Source organism: Nipponia nippon, unplaced genomic scaffold (assembly GCF_047370975.1).
Source record: "Nipponia nippon isolate SJK-2023a ecotype South Korea unplaced genomic scaffold, ASM4737097v1 scaffold_10, whole genome shotgun sequence".
NCBI classification, from domain to species: Eukaryota; Metazoa; Chordata; class Aves; order Pelecaniformes; family Threskiornithidae; genus Nipponia; species Nipponia nippon.
The window spans coordinates 1,999,046-2,019,245 of record NW_028262291.1 but is presented as its reverse complement, the minus strand read 5'-3'; the positions used below and the strand labels follow the sequence as shown (position 1 = coordinate 2,019,245).

The following is a 20,200-nucleotide window of genomic DNA, read 5'->3' as shown; positions in this document are numbered from 1 at the left end:
TGAGCGGGGCTAAGGGTTGCGTTGGGACGGGGAAAAGCTCCGCGTTGCCGGATGAGCCGTGCTCGAGGCGCCGAGGGGAGAGGAACGGGAAGGAGACTGCGGACGGCCGGGCAAGGTCACCCAGCTGTTAGAGAAGCGCTGCAACCCAGGCACACATCTCAGGAAAGTCACCTCTCGTCCCTGCCGGAGACCTGTTGTATAATAAATATGAGTCATATGAATCCAAATAAGCAGCCTGCGGTTCAATCAAGGGCAATTCGTTTGTAGCGTGGCTGATATCGGGTTTTGACCTGGTTGTTATTGTGAGAAAGGGGACTTGACTTTCCAAAGGGAGCTCGATATTTTCAAGGTTTGTTTGAGAAGGAGTCTCCACGGACATGGAAGGGCTGGAGCAGAGTTAGTTAACAATTTATATTAAACTATAAGGACCGAGCGGAGGATAAACTAAGTTGTGTTCATATTTGTTCTTTGCAATGAAGGAAGAAACAGAAAAGTAGCCAGTTAAATGATGAAGTGTTACCCAGCAATCAAAAATGGGAGAAATGGGTATTTTCTGGTTAGCACTGCCCGTTATCTGTTCACTAGCATCCTTAATTTGTGTAAGGGATGGTGTCAGCTGGTCATTACGATACGTCACACGCTTACTTTATGAGGTGAAAGACTCAAAGGCCGATATCTAATCCGCACCGTGAGCGAAAAAATGACTGAAAATGGGTAAGTGTTCGAATTACACCAAGCACCAAATTGCAAGTGGGCGCACCCGCCGAGCTGTTCTGGCTCAGCAGAGCGCTCGCCGCCTAGGACGGAGCTGGCAGAAAGGAGTAAAGCGTTTTTGGTAAGGAGCGTTTGGCTACGGAGCCAGCTTCTGAAGCAGCTTAGGTCACTTTGGAGTCTTACTCCCCTGAGGAAATGAAGCTGTAATCCAGAAAGTGGTTTGGAGTGAAACGGAAACTTTCCGGAGTCCGTTATCGATGCAGGACCTCGTTAGCGCAGCTGATGTTTGCAGCTCCTTGGGCTCCGGAGTGGAGGGTGGCAGCGTAAGACAAGAGAGCAAGGTTAAAAACCAAAACCCTCCTGTGCAAAACTGATCTTGGCAATCCTGATCCTTTGTCAAATTTCACCTTTTGTTTATTATCTGGCCAAGTTCGTTTGTGGTTTTGGTTGAGTGTTCCTTCTGAGCCCAGGAGTCAAATGAAATTTGGAGTGTTGCTCAATAAAAGGAAAAAAAAAATTGGTAGTGCTGTTCTTTCTTTCTTTTAACGTGATGCTGTTTGTTTTCAAGACAATATTGCCTGTGTTCCTCAACCGGGAAGGATTCAGAAGAGCCTTTTTCAGAATCCCACCCGTCTTTTAACCGGGAGTTGATCAGAAAGCACCGTTTCTCTCGGCTCTTCTCAGCACCACGTCGCAGACGTGCCTCTGGCCGTCCGTCGGCTCGCCGCCTCTCGGCCGAGCGAGCTGCAATCAAACCAGTTCCCTTTCTGCGCTTGCCCTTCTACAACTAGGAAGCTTTGTGGTCCATGTGGTCAAGCCGCTGTCTAGGCAGCCCAGTCGGAGAATAACGTTCACTGATTTAGCAGCCGCAGACCGAGGCCGCCAAAAGTGTTAAGTCACTGGCCGGGGTGGCCTGCAGCAAGCAGAGAGCTGGCCGGACCAGCCCAAGCTCCTGCCCCAGCAAAAGTCCACCCGCCGCCAGCTCAGCCGAGGCTCAGCCTACAGCTCTGGGGGCTTCCTTGATAACTTAATCAAATATTTTTACATCAAATCAGAGGAGTTTGACACTTCAGGAGCCTCAGACCTCCCTCCTCTCTGCCTTCGTGGCTTTCATCTGAGGGTTCTGATCAAGCAACCGTGACATACGATAACGCCTTTATGGGAGGGGCGGGAAAGACCAGGAACAGGGACTGGAAAACAAGTTTGCTTCCTTAATCTGCAGTTGCTAAGATAAGGTATATCTCAATAAGGTGCTTTTTTTTCCAGCTGAGCTTTTCAAGCCCGCACAGATAAAGTTAAGGCAGTCCCTGAGCTTACTCAGCAAAGTCCTTTGCCATGCAGAAAGCCTGAAAACTCATATACAGTCCTGTTCGGCACAGGGGGGGGAGCCCTATAGCAGTTAAATGCATCCCAAATGTTGTTGCCTCATCCCGTACAGTTCCCGTTGAGACTTTTCAGGCACCTGGCCACCAGGATCGATCGTATAATTTGCAGCAATCACCCGGCCTCGCGGCCATTGCATTCCTGACAGGGATCCACACCCAGGGATTGATTTATTTGCCACTCACGCCCATCTTAGAGCCAAGGCAGCTTTTGGAGGTGCCCGTCTCCTGCTGTTCCTGGCCTAGATCGCTCAGGGAATGCTCTGAGTTACCTCCAGCGCATCTCGCGAAGCCTTCGGAGGGGCTGTCTCGTCACACACAACTTGCTGCCAATCACTAGAAGCAGCAAAGCGTAAAACGTTCCCGTCGCCGGTCCTGCGCCGCCACGGCCCATCTCTGCAGGGGGGAGGTCAAGGTCACCACTCAACTCTTCTGCCTTTGCCATCAACCGCAACCACTTCACCCACCAGCTCTCCTCCACCCACCAACCAGCCCATCTGGGGCTGCCGGGTGCTTTATTTTAGTGCTCCGTACGAGTCATTTAACGCTTCTGCAGAGCCCGAGCTCATCGTGAGCTCGGGTAGAGCCTCTGCACGCGGGGAGCCAAATCCAGCCTTACTCAGACATCAAAATCTGATATTTTTCTGGAAACAAGCATAACTCTTTGGGGATTTTATTGAGCGGGAATCCTAACCCAGCCACAGCTGCATCAGGAACAGGCAAACCAGAACTAAAAGCCTCCAGATCCCTCCCTCCAGCTGGTCTTCATCTGGTTTTGGAGAACACAGCAGAGATCTCCGCATCGTTTGGTGCCCTCTGCCGCCAAGCAGAGCTACAACAGAGCGGCCACCCTCAGCCACCCTCGGGCACCCAGCCCGGGCACCCAGCACCCAGCCTGTGCCCCACCGTGTGCCGCAGGCACTGCCCGCTCCCTGCCCTCCCCTCAACCACGGTGGGGATGCAGAAAAGTTGTATTTTGAGCTCTCCGCGGCTCAGTTTTGAGTTTCCTCAGGGTTCTCCGCTCCCTTTGGGTGCAAAGGGCAGATTTTTCCAGAATCCAGCTTGTCTTGTTCCTTCCGTTTCTCTCCCAAGGTTGAAAACATCCAGGTCAGCAACCATCGGCCTGAGCCTGGCTCCTTTTTGTGCTACACCCCCTTGGACGGCACCCGGAGCCTGGCCACCCCAGCATCGCTCCCTCCCCAGCCGTCCCCGTCTTTACCGACACGATGAACCCACCGGGCTGTTTGCGCTGCCGATTTTCCTCTCCCATCCCAGGGCGCGAGGCTGGAAGGATGCTAAGCGATAGATGGGTCGCACCACATCTACCTCCAAACCCCAAGGGTCTGACGTTCCCCAGAGGGCTCTGAAAACCGTAATAATAAAGACTGAAGGGAGCCTGGGTGGAAAGGGCTCGGGAAAGAGGCGTAGACATGGAGTCACGCTGTCACCAGCGCAGGGACTGTGCAATAGGAGAGGGCTGAAATCTGCTGTCTCACCATTGCAGTGGACCTGCCCCGGGGGATCAGGTCCTGGAGGGAGAGGAGCCTTATCTCTGGAGCCATCAGCATGACCTGCTTCCAGCCCAGGAAAGACCAAACCCATATATTTCTCCAGCAAAATCCTTCCCCTAGGAATTAACCATCAAGATGGAAGGGAACGACGATGCCGAGTCTGTGTGAGCGCTGCGCGGTGCCCAGGCAGGGCCCTGGCTGAGCTGCTTTCAACCTGCCCTCCACTCATCAGATGCGCTTCAGGGTTTCTCACCCGAGAAAGTGTCTCTGCAGCCCTATCGGAAAACCATTTCACACCCGAAAAGTGATTATTTTCCATCCTCCCCCATTTCTTTTGTCCTGGACTTTCATGGTGTTAAATATTTGTTCTGAGATTTTTCTCGTGCTGAATTCCCCAACTTCTTCATTCTGCATCTAATGATACATCCAAAAATCAATACCTGTCTGAAAACACAGTTTTTCCTTGGCTCCTGGTGATGGGATCTAGTGACAGAAGAATGAGCTTATCCTAAAACTTCCCATATTTTGACAAATTATTTCTTTCCATTGAAAAACAAAAAATGAACCCCTGATCCTCAGTGATGACAACTTTGCACGTAGAGCTCTGTTTTGGCCACAATTGCGTGCAGTAAGGGGCCTGCAGTAGAAGATTAGAAAATTGCTTTGAGTCTTCACTACATGATACAATCTCCGAATTTGGGATCGAGTTTGGGTGTTCGGAAGAGCCCAGCTCACCCAGAGCCCCGTATATCAGCACAGAAACCCAGCACGTACCTTGTTATCCCAACGGAGCAGGCGTCCAGCTGCGGCAGCTTCTCTAGTCCCTTTGCTGCTCTGGGCAATGGAGCTTTAGCTGCTGGCAAACCCATCCCTGCCAGGGTGAATTTACAGAATAAACCAAGTTATATTTCCCTAACATTACGAAACAAGTTACATTTCACTAAAACACTGGTCCTGAGCATGAGGCTTTTCCAGTTTGTTTTTTAAATACAAGGAGAGGATTGACCCCAAACATCCTCTTTGTCCAGATTGCCATGAGAGCACAGGTTACTCCCTGCCTTCTGTGCCCAGAGAGGTTTATGTTATGTCTGAATGTGCTGACTGTTTAGCAAAAAAAAAAAAAAAGGAACTAAATTGATAAACAGCTCTTGACAAACTTGTCATTTTCGTTTCCTCTAATGTTCTGGCAAAAAAAAAAAGAAAGGCAAAACTTAGCAGCCCCATCAGCGAGGGAGAGCAGGTTGAAGTGAGTTGTGACAGCGAGTCCAGACTTCAGTCCCCAAAGCCCAACTCACCAACTTGCTCCAAAGGAAGAGTTTAGCACTTGAAACGTTACTGCCCTTCAGCTTTTCGTTTCTCAGAGAGGTTTCTCTGCTCGGTACCAAAATCGGTGCAGGAGGAGCGCCGGCGCAGAAGGGCAGCTTGGAGGCAGCTCACCCCTGCATCGCCCCACCCTGAGCAGATCTCTTTGGCTGAACGACTGTCCCAGCTAACACCTTTCCCACAAACAGAGGAAAATCCACCCTGGCATCACGGGACCTCCATCCCTGCCCGAGGAGAGGGGGTATCCACCTCCCTACTCCCCTACCGCATGGCTCCTTGCCCACACCCACCAGTTACCTCCCATTCCTGCTGTGGGGCTGGACTGAGGACCATTTCCACCTTCCAGCAGGATCTTCCTCTTCATCACAGGCTCTCTGATGCAGGAGCCATGCTGACACATGCCCATGGCTACTGGCTTTGCAGAGCTCCAGCCACCACCTCCTGTAGCCCACACCGGCTCCTGTGGACCTCCTACGGCATTACCTGCTCCAGCACAGGGCACACACCAAGCCCAGCACCTCCTGAGCAGCTTTCCCGGAGGAAGCCCCAGGTCTCAGTCCTTGGAGGACAAACGGGTCCAAACTGCCCCCCAAAAAGCACTGCCATGGAGGGGACGGGCTCTGCAGGCACAGCCTCTGCCTTCCACCAGCACCGAGGTGCAAGGAAGCTTGCAAAGGGCTCCCAGCACAGTGCAATCAAGCAAGAACCAGGCAAACCAGTAAGTCCTAGCTCTGAATCTCCCTTATATACCAACGGGATTTGCAGCAGCTGTTCCTAATACCTGCAGCAGCCCAGGCAAATCACCCTGAGCGGTGAAACCCCCTGTGTGCTGTAGAAGAAGAGGCTTTACCCAGCAGGAGCAACCTCTTCCCTGTCTGCAGATCCCCAGTGTGTTGGGGGAAAGAAATGCAATCTAAAAGCCTGTCGGAGCAGTCCCAGGGCAGCTGGCTACAGCAGCTTCCCCGCCGAGGTATGCGTCCTCCAGCGCTCTGCTCCGATAACCTCCTACAAATTAATGTTTTCCACGCGTAGCACAGCAAGGACGCGTTTGCGGCAAAGCGTCCCCTTTGCTAGGGCTGCTCCTTAGCTGAGCTCGTATTCATCAAAACGCGCTGCTGCCTTGCGCGGGGCCGGGGGAGCGAAGGGTGATGTAGATGCTGTTGTCTAATCTCTGATTTTCTTTGTAGTTTATGGCTGCCTGCAGGCACAGACTGGCTCACGAGGCCAGTGGGGAACACGATGCCAAGGCTCCGTGCAGGGTTTTCAAGCTGTGGCCTCCTGCCAGGTCCAGACTTTCCATTTTGGGGGTCAGCCAAGACCTTCTCCTTTCCAGGCCCCCACCCCCAAACTGAACACATCACATCTTCCCTTTTGCTCAAGGAGAATTAGATGTTTCATCCTTTTTCTCCCAACATCACCCATCAAATCCTACCAGGTTCTTATTCATTACATTCCTCCAGTACAATTTAGCGTCTATCCTCAATTCTTTTATTATTCAGAGCTGGATTGAAACTGGTACGGCGGGAGGAAAGCCAGCTTCAGCCCATCTGGTGCCTCTGGGTGGGCTGGCCCCCAGCGCGTTGGCGCAGGGTCTGGCTTTGTTTTTCCCCAAGCGCAGGACAAGGTGACCGTGCCAGCAGCTATGTGTCATGCATGTGGTGATGGAGGCTGGGATGCCTGGTCCAGCGCCAGGCGCCTCTGACCTTGGCATCGTTCAACCAGCGGCATCCTGGGCTGGTCTATCCCCCAAGCTGGTCCCAGTTTTACCCCCCAGCTGGTCCCAGTTCTGCAGGAAGCCCTAGGACAGATGGACGCGGATGAAGCCTTAGCGTAAGAAAGACATGGACCTGCTCAACTGGGTCCGGAGAAGGGCCACGAAGATGATCAGGGAGCTGGAGCACCTCCCCATGAGGAAAGGCTGAGAGAGTTGGAGTTGTTGAGCCTGGAGAAGGCTCTGGGGAGACCTTCCAGTTCTTAATGGGGGGCTACTGGAAAGATGGGGAGGGAGTCTTTATCAGGGAGCGTAGTGATAGGATGACGGGTAACGGTTTTAAACTGAAAGAGGGTAGATTTAGATTAGATATTAGGAAGAAATTCTTGACTTTGATGGTGGTGAGGCACTGGACCGGGTTGCCCAGAGAAGCTGTGGCTGCCCCATCCCTGGAAACGTTCAAGGCCGGGTTGGATGGGGCTTGGAGCAACCTGGTCTGGTGGAAGGTGTCCCTGCCCAGGGCAGGGGGTTGGACTGGACGATGTTTAGGGTCCCTTCCCACCCAAACCGTATCATCTACGATTCTAAGACGGACCCCAGCAGCGCAGCTCCTCCGCCGCGCTCTGCCCAGGCTGACCCCAGCCCGGGGTGGAGGACGGGGGCTCCCACCTCCCTGCCCAGAGCCCCGGGGCAGGCGGACAGAGACGCACTGCGTTGAGCTAACAGGAGCCAGCATCTGTAACAGATAAACCCGGTGAGGAACGACCGTCTTTGCCTGCTGGATGTAAGTGTAAGTTTAAGCAAATTTACCCTGGTGTTGCTACCAAGCTGCTGGTGCTGGCGTTTGGTGGAGCCCATGTGCAAACCCCTGTGTCTGCCGCAGGGTTACGACCAGCGGTGGGGCAAGGATGGTCCTGAGGAGCCCCAGGACCCTTTGTACCGCAGGTCCCCTGGGGCTGGGGAAAATGTCAGCCCCTGCGGTGGCAGTGGCTACCCCGGCCAGCTAGAGCCAACTGGAAAATAAGTGCTTTTATCTAACGGCTTGCATAATGCCCAGGTAGTCAGACGGGGGGGGGAAATGCCCAGAAATGGCCGCAGCCAACCCCGTGTCCCCCTCACAAGCCCCCCAGCGCCTCTCCTTTGGGATGCAGAGTAACCGGAGGGTGTTTCTCTCCTAGCCCCAGCCTGCTGCAAGCACCCCTGCGCCCGACCGTGGCATTTGACCCCAGTGAAGATGGAGAGCCCTCACCTTGGCATTCCCCTCTTCTCCCTTAAGGTCATTGTGATAACTCCCCCCCAGAGCCGTTTGCCTTTCTTATCGGGGACGCTGGCCAAACAAGCGTGGTCGGGATATAAGGAGCCGGGCTGGAGCCGGTGGCACACTCGGTGTGTCTCTTCGCCTTGATCACTGCCTGTTGGTAGCCACCATGAAGCTGCTCCTGCTCCTCGGCTTGGTGGCCCTGGCCCAGTGCCTCGTCCACAGGTGAGCAGCGGGGTGTCAGGGTGCCGTGGGACGAGGCGCAGGGCGAGCGCATGGCGGGGGTACCCGCCGCCCCCCGAGGCACTTCCCTGCCCAGCTCCCGCTGACAGATCGGCTCCCCTCTCCCCTGCGCCCCAGGGTCCCTCTGAGGAAGACGAAGTCCCTGCGGCAGGCCCTGCAGGAGCACGGCTTGCTGGAGCGCTACCTGAAGGACCACCCCTACAACCTGGCCGCCAAGTACTTCCCCACCATCTTCGCCGTCGAGCCCCTGCAGAACTACCTGAACGTGAGCATGGCAGGGCAGAGGGGCTGGCACCAGCGGGGCAGCCCACGGGGCCACTGGTCTTTTACCTATCCCCCTAGCCCCATACCTGACCCGCTAGCCCCTTACCCATCCCTCTAACCCCTTACCTGACCCCCTAGCCCCTTACCCGTCTCCCTAACCCCTTACCTGGCCCACTAGCCCCTTACCCATCCTGCTAGCTCCTTACCTGACCCACTAGCCCCTTACCCATCCTGTTAGCCCCTTACCTGACCCACTAGCCCCTTACCCATCCTGTTAGCCCCTTACCTGACCCGCTAGCCCCTTACCCATCTCTCTAACCCCTTGCCTGACCCGCTAGCCCCTTACCCATCTCTCTAACCCCTTGCCTGACCCACTAGCCCCTTACCCATCCTGCTAGCCCCTTACCTGACCCACTAGCCCCTTACCCATCTCTCTAACCCCTTACCCGACCCGCTAGCCCCATACCCATCCTGCTAGCCCCTTACCCATCCCACTATCCCATTATCCATCCTGCTAGCCCCTTATCCATCTCACTAGCCCCTCATCCATCCCACTAGCCCCTCATCCATCCCATTAGCCCCTTACCTGACCCACTAGCCCCTTACCCATCCCCCTAACCCCTTGCCTGACCCACAAGCCCCTTACCCATCCCGCTTTGACAGAATGAGTACTTCGGCACCATCTCCATTGGTACACCAGGCCAGGAGTTCACCGTTATCTTTGACACCGGCTCCTCCAACCTGTGGGTGCCCTCGGTGTACTGCTCCAGCCCGGCCTGTGGTAGGTGTCTGGCAGCCCCATGGCCAGCTGGGCAAGGGGTGAAGGCTATGGAAGCCCCAGGCTTGGCCAGTCCCCTGCCCTGCCTGGCTCCGAGAGCCTCTGGGCGGGCTGCGAGCCGAGGACGGCTCTGCCCTGTCTCTCCCAAGGGACGTCGGGCAATGGGGGAGGCACTGGAGGGTCATCCTTGGTCCCTAGGGACAGGACAGACCGTGATCGTCTCCCTCCTGTCTCCGCAGGCAACCACAAACTCTTCAACCCAGCAGACTCCTCCACCTTCATCAGCACCAACGACAGCCTCTCCATCGCCTACGGCACTGGCAGCATGACCGGCTTCCTGGGCTACGATACCGTCAGAGTAAGGCGAAGCACACCGGCCCCCCAGTCCCACGGGAGTGGGAACACCGGGGCACTGCATGCCCAAACCAAGCCCCTCTCCCCATCTCCCCAACCAGGTTGCAGGCATCGATGTCGTGAACCAGATCTTCGGGCTGTCTGAGACTGAGCCCGGCTATTTCTTCTACTACGCCCCCTTCGATGGCATCCTGGGGCTGGCTTACCCCAGCATCGCCTCCTCTGGAGCCACCCCTGTCTTTGACAACATGATGTTGGAAGACCTCGTGTCCAGCGACCTCTTCTCCGTCTACCTGAGCAAGTAAGCCCTGACCAGAGCCACCCAGCCCTTGCCGAGGATTTTCTCCCATTTCTCTCCCACCGGGGCTGGCTTGGGCACCATTCCCCGGTGGCGTGATGCCCCGTGGCTCCTGGGGGACATGGCTCACTGCTCCTGGCATCGGCACCGGAGGATGGCACTGCTGGTGGGCTGGTGGTGGTGGTGGGGTGGGACCCGCACCTGATGCCTCCCCCATTGCAGCAACGAGCAGAAAGGCAGCTTTGTCCTCTTCGGCGGCATCGACCCCTTGTACACCATCAACGGCATCACCTGGATCCCCCTCTCTGCCGAAACCTACTGGCAGATCACCATGGAGAGGTAGTCCTGGCACAGCCCGCAGGCTTGATGGCTCCCCTTGCTCCCCAGCCAGTGTTTTGGGTGGCGCAGCCCCTCATCCCGCACCCAGGAGGCTCACCCCGTACCCCTCTCCCCAGCGTCTCCGTTGGTGGGAAGACCGTCGCCTGCTCCGCCGGCTGCCAGGCCATCGTGGACACGGGCACCTCACTGCTGGCCATGCCCAACCAAGCCCTCAGCAACATCCTGAGCGCCCTTGGTGCCAGCTCCAATGGCCAGGTGAGGCCCCAGAGGACCTTTGGGGCTCTGCGGGGTGCCCAGCTGGACCCCGGGGCTGCTCCATGGTGCACTGGTCCCCATCGCTCCGTGGGGCACGTGGTCCCTCTTGGGGTGGCCACTGACCCTCACCTGCCACCGTGTCCCCCCCCCAGATCAACTGCAAATCCATCAGCAGCCTGCCCAATGTCGTCTTCAACATCAACGGCAACACCTTCCCCGTGCCACCCAGCGCCTACGTGATTCAGGTAAGCACCCCGCCGGGGAGAGGACTGGGGGGCTTGGGGGGGGTCCGGCAGGTGGTAACGACCATCCACCGTGTCCTTGGCTGCAGAGCGACGGGTACTGCAGCCTCGGCTTCGAAGGCATGAACGTCCCCACCGAGTCGGGCGAGCTCTGGATCCTGGGGGATGTCTTCATCCGCAAGTACTACGTCATCTTCGACAGGGCCAACAACATGGTGGGGCTGTCCCCGCTGCTCTGAGCGCACCTCTGCGCTGGGGACGGGGACAGGCAGCGCACCCCGCTTGGGTGTCCCCCCCTTGCCCAGCGCTCCTGTCTCCTCCTGCTGTGGCCACTGGGCAGAATAAAGCCACGAAAAAGCACCCCTGTGCCGTGTCTCTCTGGGAAGGGCTGTCTCGGCCGCTGCGGCGCTGCCACCATGTCCCCAGGCATCGACACCGGTGGGTGGGCAGGTGGGGTGCCACCCAGGGGCTTGGGTATGCTTCCACGCAGCCCCACGTAAAAGTGGGTGCCCAAGGGCCACTGCTTTCCGTCCCCGTGCCGCCACGGGGCACGCCGTGAGGTGGCTGTGGCTGCTGGGGCTGGCGGTGGCCAGGCGGGATGAGGAGAGTGGGGGGGACCCCAAGGGACCAGGATGGGAGCACGGCTGCGGCTCTGCCCCCGCCAGCATCCGATGCCATCGTTCAGGGCTAGGGGGACCGTGCCTGCTGCGGCGCTGGGTCCCATCCTGGTGCTGGCGGTGCTTTGTGCTGCTAATCACCATCCCTCTTTGCTGGACACTGCCTGGATAACCCCCGTGAAGCTCCCAGGAGCCACGGACCTGGCTTTTCACCATCTCCCTGGGTAGAGCCGTGCTCTGGGAGCCCTTTCGCAGGGACAGCACCAGCCTCAGCACCTTGCAAGCATTTCCCAGGTCAAGCCCCTGGAAAGTCATGACCAGGAGCAGCCAAAATCTGGTGCCAGCCCCCCGAAACCCCTCTCCCCCGGCTCTGCTCCCTCAGGGTCAGCCAGCAGAGGCCCCGGCTGGCCGCGATGAAGTCCCCAGCCATGCTCCTGCCACAGGGGCAGGGCCCGTCCCTCCTGTCCCCAAAGCCCGCTCAGGGTGGGATGAAGACCTCCAGCACTGCCCTCTTCATCCCAGCAGGGGCCACTCACCCCAAAACCCCCCCGAAGGAAAGCCCCATGGCTGGGTTCAGCGTGCGAGTGGGCGCAACCAGGAGCAGGGGGACGGGGCATAAATAGCAGGGTGACTTTATTGGTGGCAGGGAGGGCAGCTCGCCCCCTCCCCACGCCAGGAGCCGGAGGGCAGTGCCCACCCCAGGGGTGCGTGGCACAGTTGGGGGCTGGCGCAGGGCACCCCAGCCCGGCCAGGAGCCGCTCCCAGCCCCTCATCCTGCACCCAGAGGGCTGGGGGGGCTGGTCCTGCCCCACGGTCCTGCCTCAGTGGGGCGGTGAGGGGCTGGGGGACCCCGGCACCCCTGGGCAGATGCCTCTGCCTGAGAGAGAGGCAGTGCCCGTGCACCCATGGGAGTGGGGATGCACCCATGGGAGCGGGGATACTATTGCTTGGCACCCCCTCCCCAGCCACCCACCACCCCGGGGGGCCTGGTGGGCCAGGCCTGCTGGTCCTGCAGACCCCCTCCTCCTCCTCTCCTTCATCTTCCTCCTCTTCATCCTCCTCCTGCTCACGCCGCGCCAGGCACGCGTGGCACCTGGGCCCTAGGGAGCCACGTGCCCGCCGGGGCTCTCCCCGCTGGCCGGTGGCACGGCAGAGGGGTCCGTGTCCCCAGGGGGTCCCTGAGCCTCGGCGCTCAAGCTGGGGCTGCCTGTGGGAGCTGGGGGGGCTGCGGCCTCAGAGGGGGTGTCGGGGGGCAGAGTGGTTGTTGATGGGTGCCCGGGGGGGCTCAGCGTGGTTGGAGGGGGGTCCCCGGCTCCCGCACCCCCCGGAGCGGGGCCGAGGGGAGCTGTGTTGGGGAGCAGGAGCTGGGCCAGGCGGTGACGGGGGGAGCGGGTTGATGCGGGGGGATGTGGAGTGCCAGCGGGCGAGTCCTCGTGGGCTGGGGACAGGGACGGGGACGGGTCGCTGCTCTGCAGCGGGAGCCGGACGTCCGTGGCTAACAGAGAGATGCTTTTGGTTAGCACCCACTTCTCCCCCAGGACCCCCCAGCCCACACGGGGGGCACCCAACCACCCCGGGGTGCCGCAGCACGGCTGCGTCCTACAGGGCAGGGGGGTCCCAAACCAGACCCTGCCGCCGGCACCCCGGAGCCCGGGCATCCCCGTTACCTTGGCAGGGCGGGCAGCAGGCAGCGGGCAGCGTGGCGGGCTCTGCGCAGGAGCGGGGACACAGCCTGTTCTCGCAGCTCACCTCCCCGAGCTGGCAGAGAGGGGCGCAGGTGGGGGTGAGCCATCCCGGTCCCCTCTGCCACCGGCATGGGCACCCCGCGGGCACCCCAGGGGCATGGGCACGGGCACCCTGCTCACCTGGCAGGTACAGCGGGTGCAGGGCTGTCCCTCGGGGGTGAAGGTCTGGCCGTTCACCACCTTCCTACCCTGGTAGTTGCAGTCTGCAGGGAGCGAGGCCGCGCTCAGCGCGTGGCGGGGGGTTCACCGGGTGGGAAGGTGGGGGTCCCCTGCTTCCCCCCGCCACCTCCCCAGCTCCTACCGTTACAGACGGGGCAGCACTCGCCCTCGGGGTGGAAGGGGTAGGTGCAGAAGATGGCACAGTCCACGGGCGAACAGGCCACCGAGCCCAGCTGCGAGAGACGGGAGAGACGCGCGAGGGCCGGGCGTTAGCACGAGCCGGGGTGGGCTGGGGAAAAGGGGGCAGCCCCGAAACGCCCGGGAGCTTTTTCCTGCAATGGAGGAAAAAACTGGGGCTCAGCCCATGGGGCAGGAGCCAAAAACATCTTGTGGTCCCCGGCGCAGCCCTCACCAGGCAGATGCAGCTGAGACAGGGGTCCAGGACGGAGGGGAAGGTCTCGTTGTTGTAGAAGATCCTTCCCATGTAGGTGCAGCCTGCGGGGAGGAGAGGGACACTTGGGGTCCCCAGGTGGCTCAGGGACACCCGGGAGACCTCTCTGCTTAAACCCAGGCTTGCTGGGTTCTGGTCCTGCCCGGGATTGCAGGCAGGGGATGCAGAAGGGGATGCAGAAGGGGACGGAGCGGAGCCAGCGCCCCTCCAACAAGCACCCACCGCCCCCATCACCTGCCGAGCAGTCGGGGCAGCACTGCCCGGGGATGCGGATGGGGTAGGGACAGGTCTCCACGCAGTCCGTCCGCTTGCAGCTCACCGAGCCGTCTGCCTGCAAGGGAGAAGCACTTGACAGAGACCTTGGGCTGCCCAAAACCGTGGGGTTTAAGGTCTGTGAAGGTGGGGAGCTGCTGGGGACCACGGCCATGAGCAGCCCAGCATCCCGAGGGAAGGAGGGGGACAGGAGCCGTGCGCCGGGGCAGGGGCAGGTAGGAGGAGTGAAGCAGAGCAGGTTCTCATTCACCTGGCAGATGCATAACTCACAGGGATCGCCCGGAGACCAGATCTGTCCGATGGGAAACTCCACCCCGTTGTCATCCACGAAACAACCTTGGGGGGGACACAGGGGGACAGGGGCACCCCCAGCCCGTCACCCTCCCGGTGCACGCTCGGGCCTGCACGTGCACTGCTGGACACGGGTGCAATTCCCATCCTGTGCCCACTCCCCACCTCCAACCCCCATGGCTGTGCAGCCCCCCAAATACCCTGCCGGTCCCCGTGCACCCCCACATCCAGCTCCCCCACTTTCCCCTGCCCTCCCCATCCCCAGCTGTCCCCTACATCCCGTCCTCCTTGTCCCCAGCTGTCCCCTACATCCCACCCTCCCCGTCCCCAGCTGTCCCCTACATCCCACCCTCCCTGGGCCCAGCTATTCCCCACATCCCACCCTCCCCATCCCCAAGCATCCCCCACATCCCGCCCTGCTCATCCCCAGACGTCCCCTGCATCCCATCCTCACTGTCCCCCACCCGTCCCCCCCATCCCACCCTGCCTGTCCCCAGGTGCCCCCAGCATGGGCTCACCGGCGGGGGCCGGGGGGTCCCGGCAGGTGAAGCAGCACTGCCCGGGGCTCAGGTGCCGCTGGTGCTGCGGGCAGTCCAGCACGGGGCAGGGAGCAAAGGAGCACTCCACCTCGCCGCCCTGGGGACACGGGGACGCGTCACCCACTGGCCCCGCAGCCGGACCCAGCCCCGTGCCCACCCATCCTGCCTCAGCCCCGAGCAAAGGCTGGATCCCCCCAGCAGGACGGTGCGGGGAAGCCCTGGAGCATCCCTGGGGAACCTCCCAGCCCCCCGGGACCTACCTGGCAGACGCAGGTGGTGCAGTCGTCCCCATCCAGGCTGAAGCGGGTGCCGTGTGCGTACATGCGACCCCGAAAACTGCACTTTGCTGGGGATGAGAGCAGCAGTGGGGCCGGGGTTGGGGTCAGGGAGTGAACCCCCATCCCCAGCAGAGCCCTGGGCTCCCCCTGCCCTGCGCGCCCCAGGGGCTGGGGGTCGTGGGGGACCCACCTGGCTGGCAGGAGCAGCAGTCAGCCGGCGAGGCGCTGGGGCAGGAGCCCGGGGGGCACTCGGGGGAGATGCAGGAGACGTTACCAGCCTGCGGAGGAGAACGCGGGGCTGTCACGAGGCGGCCAAGGGGCGATGAGCCCCATCCCCACCATGGGGGGCATCATCCGCCCCAGTGCACCCCACTCCATCACCCCAGAGGTGCATCCCCAGGGATGCAGGAGGATGCTCCCATCCCCATCCCACCCCGGGATGATGCGGGCTCACCAAGCAGACGCAGACAGTGCAATTCCAGTCAGATGGGGAGAAGACGTCGCCCTCGGCCCGGGCCACCCCCTCGTGCAGGCAGCCTGCAAGGCAGGCGGGTCAGGGGGGGCCGCCCCGGGCAGCGGGGCCGGGGGGACCAGGGCTCACCTGCGCAGCTGGGGCAGCAGCCCCCGGCCGGGGCGGGCAGCGGGTGGGAGCAAGCCACGGGGCAGCTCACGGCCTCGCAGACCACTCGTCCCCCCTGCAAGGGCACAATCCGGCTCAGCCCAGCATCGGGCTGGTACGGCAGGGAGCGGCGTGGGGAAGATGGGGTGCTTACCTGGCAGGCGCAGCTCCGGCACCCCGGCTCTGTCCAGCGGGCACCGGGCTCCCGGGGGGCCCCCCGGTACCAACAGCGAGGGGCCGATGGAGCGGAGGTACCGGGGGCTCCCACGGCACGTGGGGATGGCTTGGTGGCCAGGGATGCCGGGGCGGGAGAGGAGGAAGGGAGTTGGGTACCAGGAGCTGCGGCAGGGAGGTGGGATGAGGGGGAGCCCCTGGGGACCAGGAGGGGTTCCCCAGAGCCGGGAGGGAGCAGGACGAGGGTGGGTGGATGCTGCAGGGACTGCAGGATGGGTGACGGGGCAAGGATGGATTTGGGGTAGCCTAGGAAGGAAGGAAGAGACGTGACTTGAGGCAGGCAGGGAGCCGGGGACATCCCGCTCCGCTCCCCTGCCCTGGTCCGGAGAAGGAGATGGATACCTTCGCAGGAGACCCTGTCGCCGCTGAGCCGGTACCCGGGGCGGCAGGAGCAGAGGTAGCTGCCCGGTGTGTTGTGGCAGGCGTGCTGGCAGGCTCGGCGCTCTCCCGGCCGCCGGCATTCGTTGACATCTGGGGGACAAGGGGACTTGTGAGTGCCGGGGCAGGAGGTGCTTCCGCCCCGGGAAACAGCTCAGGAACGAGCCCGGTGCACCGAGCTGTTCCCTCCAGCATGGCCCACGCAAGGACGAGGACAAGGCGGCGGCACTTGGCTCAACAGCCACCTCTGTCCCCTGGGCTTGGTGGCACGGAGAGGGAAGAGGGGGCCGGCGCGCAGCGCTCACCCACGCAGGAGTGCCGGTTCCCGTGGAGGTGGTAGCCGGGCCGGCAGGAGCAGCGGTAGCTGCCGATGCTGTTCTTGCAGCGGTGCTGGCACGGCGTGGCCAGGCACTCGTCCGTATCTGGGGGGCAGAGGCTGGGGGTCAGCAGCCCCGGCTGGCCCCCGCTTGCCCCCCACCCGGTCCCCCGGCCCCCCAGCACCCTGGCAGCTGTGGCGGTCGGCGGAGAGCTGCATGCCGGGGCCGCACTCGCAGACGAAGCCGCCCTCGGTGTTGACGCAGAGACCCTCGCAGGCAGCGCTCAGGCACTCATCGATGTCTGGGGGTGAGAGGGGAGAGCTGGAGATGGGGGACCACCGCTGCCAGGACCCCCCAGTCCCACCGGGACCTCCCCATCTCAGCTCACCGGTGCAGCGGACGCCGTTGGCCGTCTCCACCATGGAGAAGCCGAGGGGGCAGACGCGGGCCACCTCCTGGCACCCACCGTGGTTACAGGAGAGGTCGCAGCCATACTCCCCGCACGTCCCCAGCGGCTCTGAAACACAGACGGGGGGGCTCCGCAGGGCACCGATGCCACCCCAGCGCCCACCCCCACTCCCACCCCAGCCCTGTGCTGTGGCACCCGCTCCCTGCATCTCCCAGGGTCTGCACCCTGTCCTGGGAGCACCCCTACCCCTGCCAGGGACGGGGACCACGCTGGGGGATGCTGCAGGGAGAGGTGACAAGGAGCAACGTGCTCTGCCAGGAAAGCCCAGCGGTCCCGGCTTTCGGCATGAGCGGGAGCGGGTGAGTACCTGGGCAGGTGATGCCCTGCTCGCCATCCGGGCACGAGCAGAGGTTGGGGGCGATGCACAAGCCGCTGCCGCAGCCGAAGGAGCAGAGCGCTGCGGGGAGCGGGGACAAGGTGGCCGTCAGGAGGGCAGGGACCCCCACCCGCCTCCGCGTCCCCAGGGCCTGTACTCACGCAGGGTGCACTGCCCGCTGCCCGGAGACAGCATCCACCCGGGGCAACATCCGCTGCCGAAGCCCGAGAAGCAGACGTGGGGCCCCACGCGGCGCCTGCGCGACGGACGAGAGGCTGAGGCCACCCTGCCCTGAGCCCCCAGGGCAGAGAGCAAAGGTCCTGGGGGAGCTCCTCCAGCCGGCGGGGAGCCCTCCGCCCCCAGGGACGCGGGGACGGGGGGACACACGGGAGCCGTCACGACGTGCCCACAGCCACCCCATCCTGGGCGGCAGAAAATGGCATGGATCCAGGGGAAGGCAGGCACTGGGGTGCAGTGTGACCCCAAAACAAGGTGGGACAGAGGGAGAGGACCATGCCCCAGCTAGCCCAAACACCCCAGCACACGGTACCGGGGGGAAACGTCCCCCAAAAGGACACAGGGAGCAGGACACGGACACGGGGAGCAGGACATGGATGCGGGGAGCGGGACTCCCGTTCCCCTGGTCCCGGCCACCCCCGGGCAGAGGGAGGGAGGCATGGGGTGCCAGCCCCTCCGGCTGGGATGGGAAGCACAGCCAGAGCCCCGAAGGCAGCCGAGGGGGCGGATGGCCGGAGCTCGGCACGGCACGCCGCCGTCCCCAGGTGTAGCTGGGAGAGAGAGAAGGGAAAAAAAAAGGGGAAACCCGGCTACCTCTCTACGGCAAAGCTGGCCGGCTTCTTCCTCCCGGGGTACACCCTGCCCTGGCCGCCCGGGAGGAACAGGGACACACAGGCAGCCTGGAAGAGCAGCTCGACCAACATGACAGGCGGCTCCAGCCAGCGGCACGCTCCCAAGCGCCTGCCTTCCTGCCTGCCTTCCTGCCTGCCTCGGCGGCACGGGCGCCTACCGCATGCTGGCCCTTGGCCCTGCTCCTCCTCCCGCCCGCCGGGCCGGGAACAATGCGGGGGGTGGAGGGAGGCGAGAGCGGGGAGCGCTGCGGGGGGAAACCATCGACACCCGGCTCTCCACCCACCCACCCACCCCGGCACGGGGGAAGGCGCTGGCCCGGGGATGCTCGCCCCAAGGCTTGTTCGCTTGGCCGAAGCGAGCGGCTCCATCCCGGCCACGAGCGTGGCGGCTGTAGGACAGGGAAGGGGGGGGTCCCCGACGCGGCGGGAAGCAGCAGCGAAAGCGTCCCCCCTTCTCTCCTTTCCCACATCTGGCAAAGCTCCGGCATGGCCTCTCCCCACCCCTCCTCCTCCTCCTCCTGGCGGCACTGGGCCGCCTTCCCAGCCCTGCACAGGGACCCACCAAAGAGGAGCACGCAGCAGATAAAGGGGCCAAAGTGGAGCCGGGATGGTGGGGTGCGCCCGGCGGGGAGAGGGGCGCGGGATGCTGCCGGACAGCGGCGTCACCCCGCTCCGAGGCACCGGGGTCACCCCCCAGCCAAATCCCCCCGGCCCCTCAACCCTTCCCGAGGCTGAAGCGAAGGTCGTGGGCAGGTAAATGATTTATACCAGGGAGCAAAGGGCTGGCGCTGCTGGCCTCTGCTTAGCGCGGAGATGGGGTCAATACCTGCAGCCTTGCCGGAGAGGGACGGACCCGCAGCCTCCGGCTCCCCACCCGGTGCAGATTTCCCCCAAAACTACGTCCCTGCCCAAGGGTTGGGGTCACCCGGCCCAGCCCCAGGCAGGACCACAGCATCGCCCCCAGCACGCTTCGAAATCACCCCTGCACGCTTCGAAATTAAAGTTACAGGGAGCTGGGGGGAGGAAAAAAGCTGGGTTTAGGGGTGCAGGACCCCCAGTGCAGCCACGGCGCTCGGGGGGACGTGACCCCAGCCCGGGGAGGCGGCCGCACGAACACGGCTGGAGCGTGGCCAGCAGCACAGGATGAACACCGGGCCCTGCCTCGGCCAGCAGCGTTTCGAACCCGGCCGCAGGAGGCTGTTTGCACAAAAAAAAACCCCAGAGAGGAGGCTGCCAGCATCGCGTCGCCACCAGCATCCCCAGTTTTGCTGGGGAAGGATAGCGCATACGGGAGCCATGCGGAGCCAAGCGTGCCGGTCTCCGCAGGCTGGCGTGCTCCCTGGGACTCCCCAGTTTTGGTGAGGGGCCAAGGAAAGAAGTGGCTCCGGGCAGAGGAACGCAGAGCCCGAAGACCTGAGCTAATAAAAACCCCGTCTGCTCGCAACCAGCGCAAACACGGAGTCCAGGCTCGTTGCAAAGGGTCACAGTCCGCTTCCCCCAGTCCTAAAGAGCCTCTCCGGGCAGCGAGATGTCCAAATATAGCCTTCTCCCTGCGACCTCCTCGAAGGAACCGGGGCTTGCCCAACAGTTAAGAGATGTTAGCGGGAGCCCGAGGCTGCTTTTGGGACGCTGTCCGCCTCTCGCTGCTGCAGGGAGGGATTTGGGGGGAAACCTGTGCTGACGCAAACGGGCCCAGGATGGGACTAGGGGGGCTGACGGGATCTTAACGCGGTGGGTTACGGAGGGGGATGGCACGGCGGGCGAGATCCAGCCTGGCTCGGGCGGGGAGAGCGGACGCAGAGGCACGGAGAGGCCCAGGAGGAGGAGGGCAACTGGGGACAACTCTGCCACCCTCACGTGCGTTTTGGCAGTAACCCATAGGCGAGGGCAGCAGCGAGGCAGGGCAGCCCCTGGCTTGGACAATTTCCAGCATAAATAGACAAACGGAGAGCGGGAGGATAATTATTAACCCG

At 62.0% G+C, this 20,200-nt stretch overlaps 3 protein-coding genes across 4 annotated transcripts; 1 reads left to right on the top strand and 2 right to left on the bottom strand.

Annotated features, from left to right (window-relative positions):
- Positions 1-2,363: 2,363 nt before the first annotated feature.
- LOC148057018 (uncharacterized) lies at positions 2,364-5,634 on the bottom strand. The gene is made up of 4 exons (XM_087741432.1): positions 5,228-5,634; positions 4,382-4,478; positions 3,333-3,459; positions 2,364-2,492 (listed from the first exon to the last, which is right to left on the bottom strand). Exons 1-4 carry the CDS (start codon positions 5,334-5,336, stop codon positions 2,433-2,435), a joined length of 393 nt encoding a protein of 130 aa, XP_087597558.1. The 5' UTR covers positions 5,337-5,634; the 3' UTR covers positions 2,364-2,432.
- A 2,373-nt stretch (positions 5,635-8,007) lies between these two features.
- Positions 8,008-11,032, top strand: PGA5 (pepsinogen A5). Its single transcript, XM_009461152.2, has 9 exons — positions 8,008-8,124; positions 8,260-8,407; positions 9,070-9,187; positions 9,424-9,542; positions 9,640-9,839; positions 10,059-10,175; positions 10,292-10,430; positions 10,583-10,675; positions 10,762-11,032. Exons 1-9 carry the CDS (start codon positions 8,069-8,071, stop codon positions 10,909-10,911), a joined length of 1,140 nt encoding a protein of 379 aa, XP_009459427.2. The 5' UTR covers positions 8,008-8,068; the 3' UTR covers positions 10,912-11,032.
- Positions 11,033-12,241: 1,209 nt separating this feature from the next.
- Positions 12,242-18,471, bottom strand: VWCE (von Willebrand factor C and EGF domains). 2 transcript variants are annotated; one of them, XM_087740861.1, is made up of 20 exons: positions 18,190-18,471; positions 17,520-17,614; positions 17,350-17,439; positions 16,962-17,090; positions 16,758-16,874; positions 16,562-16,678; positions 16,221-16,349; positions 15,799-16,124; positions 15,627-15,720; positions 15,480-15,562; positions 15,216-15,303; positions 15,008-15,093; positions 14,727-14,844; positions 14,168-14,253; positions 13,867-13,975; positions 13,606-13,688; positions 13,336-13,426; positions 13,155-13,237; positions 12,957-13,047; positions 12,242-12,784 (listed from the first exon to the last, which is right to left on the bottom strand). In XM_087740861.1, the coding sequence occupies exons 1-20, from the start codon at positions 18,297-18,299 to the stop codon at positions 12,390-12,392; spliced, it is 2,520 nt and encodes an 839-aa protein (XP_087596987.1). In that variant the 5' UTR covers positions 18,300-18,471; the 3' UTR covers positions 12,242-12,389. The 2 variants fall into 2 exon arrangements, with proteins under 2 accessions (XP_087596987.1, XP_087596976.1); XM_087740850.1 differs by having other exon boundaries at positions 13,879-13,975; positions 18,190-18,430.
- Between the last annotated feature and the right edge of the window lie 1,729 nt (positions 18,472-20,200).

Coding starts and splice junctions, on each gene's coding strand:
- LOC148057018 (XM_087741432.1), bottom strand. CDS start 5,336: ATGGGCATGTGTCAGCATGGCTCCTGCATCAGAGAGCCTGTGATGAAG. Junction 4,479..5,227: donor CCCCACAGCAGGAATGGGAG/GTAACTGGTGGG, acceptor TCACCCTGGCAG/GGATGGGTTTGCCAGCAGCT. Junction 3,460..4,381: donor TGCTCCGTTGGGATAACAAG/GTACGTGCTGGG, acceptor TACGGTTTTCAG/AGCCCTCTGGGGAACGTCAG.
- PGA5 (XM_009461152.2), top strand. CDS start 8,069: ATGAAGCTGCTCCTGCTCCTCGGCTTGGTGGCCCTGGCCCAGTGCCTC. Junction 8,125..8,259: donor GCCCAGTGCCTCGTCCACAG/GTGAGCAGCGGG, acceptor CCTGCGCCCCAG/GGTCCCTCTGAGGAAGACGA. Junction 9,543..9,639: donor TGGGCTACGATACCGTCAGA/GTAAGGCGAAGC, acceptor CTCCCCAACCAG/GTTGCAGGCATCGATGTCGT.
- VWCE (XM_087740861.1), bottom strand. CDS start 18,299: ATGTTGGTCGAGCTGCTCTTCCAGGCTGCCTGTGTGTCCCTGTTCCTC. Junction 15,721..15,798: donor GCCGGAGCTGCGCCTGCCAG/GTAAGCACCCCA, acceptor GTGCCCTTGCAG/GGGGGACGAGTGGTCTGCGA. Junction 12,785..12,956: donor CTGCTGCCCGCCCTGCCAAG/GTAACGGGGATG, acceptor TCTCTCTGTTAG/CCACGGACGTCCGGCTCCCG.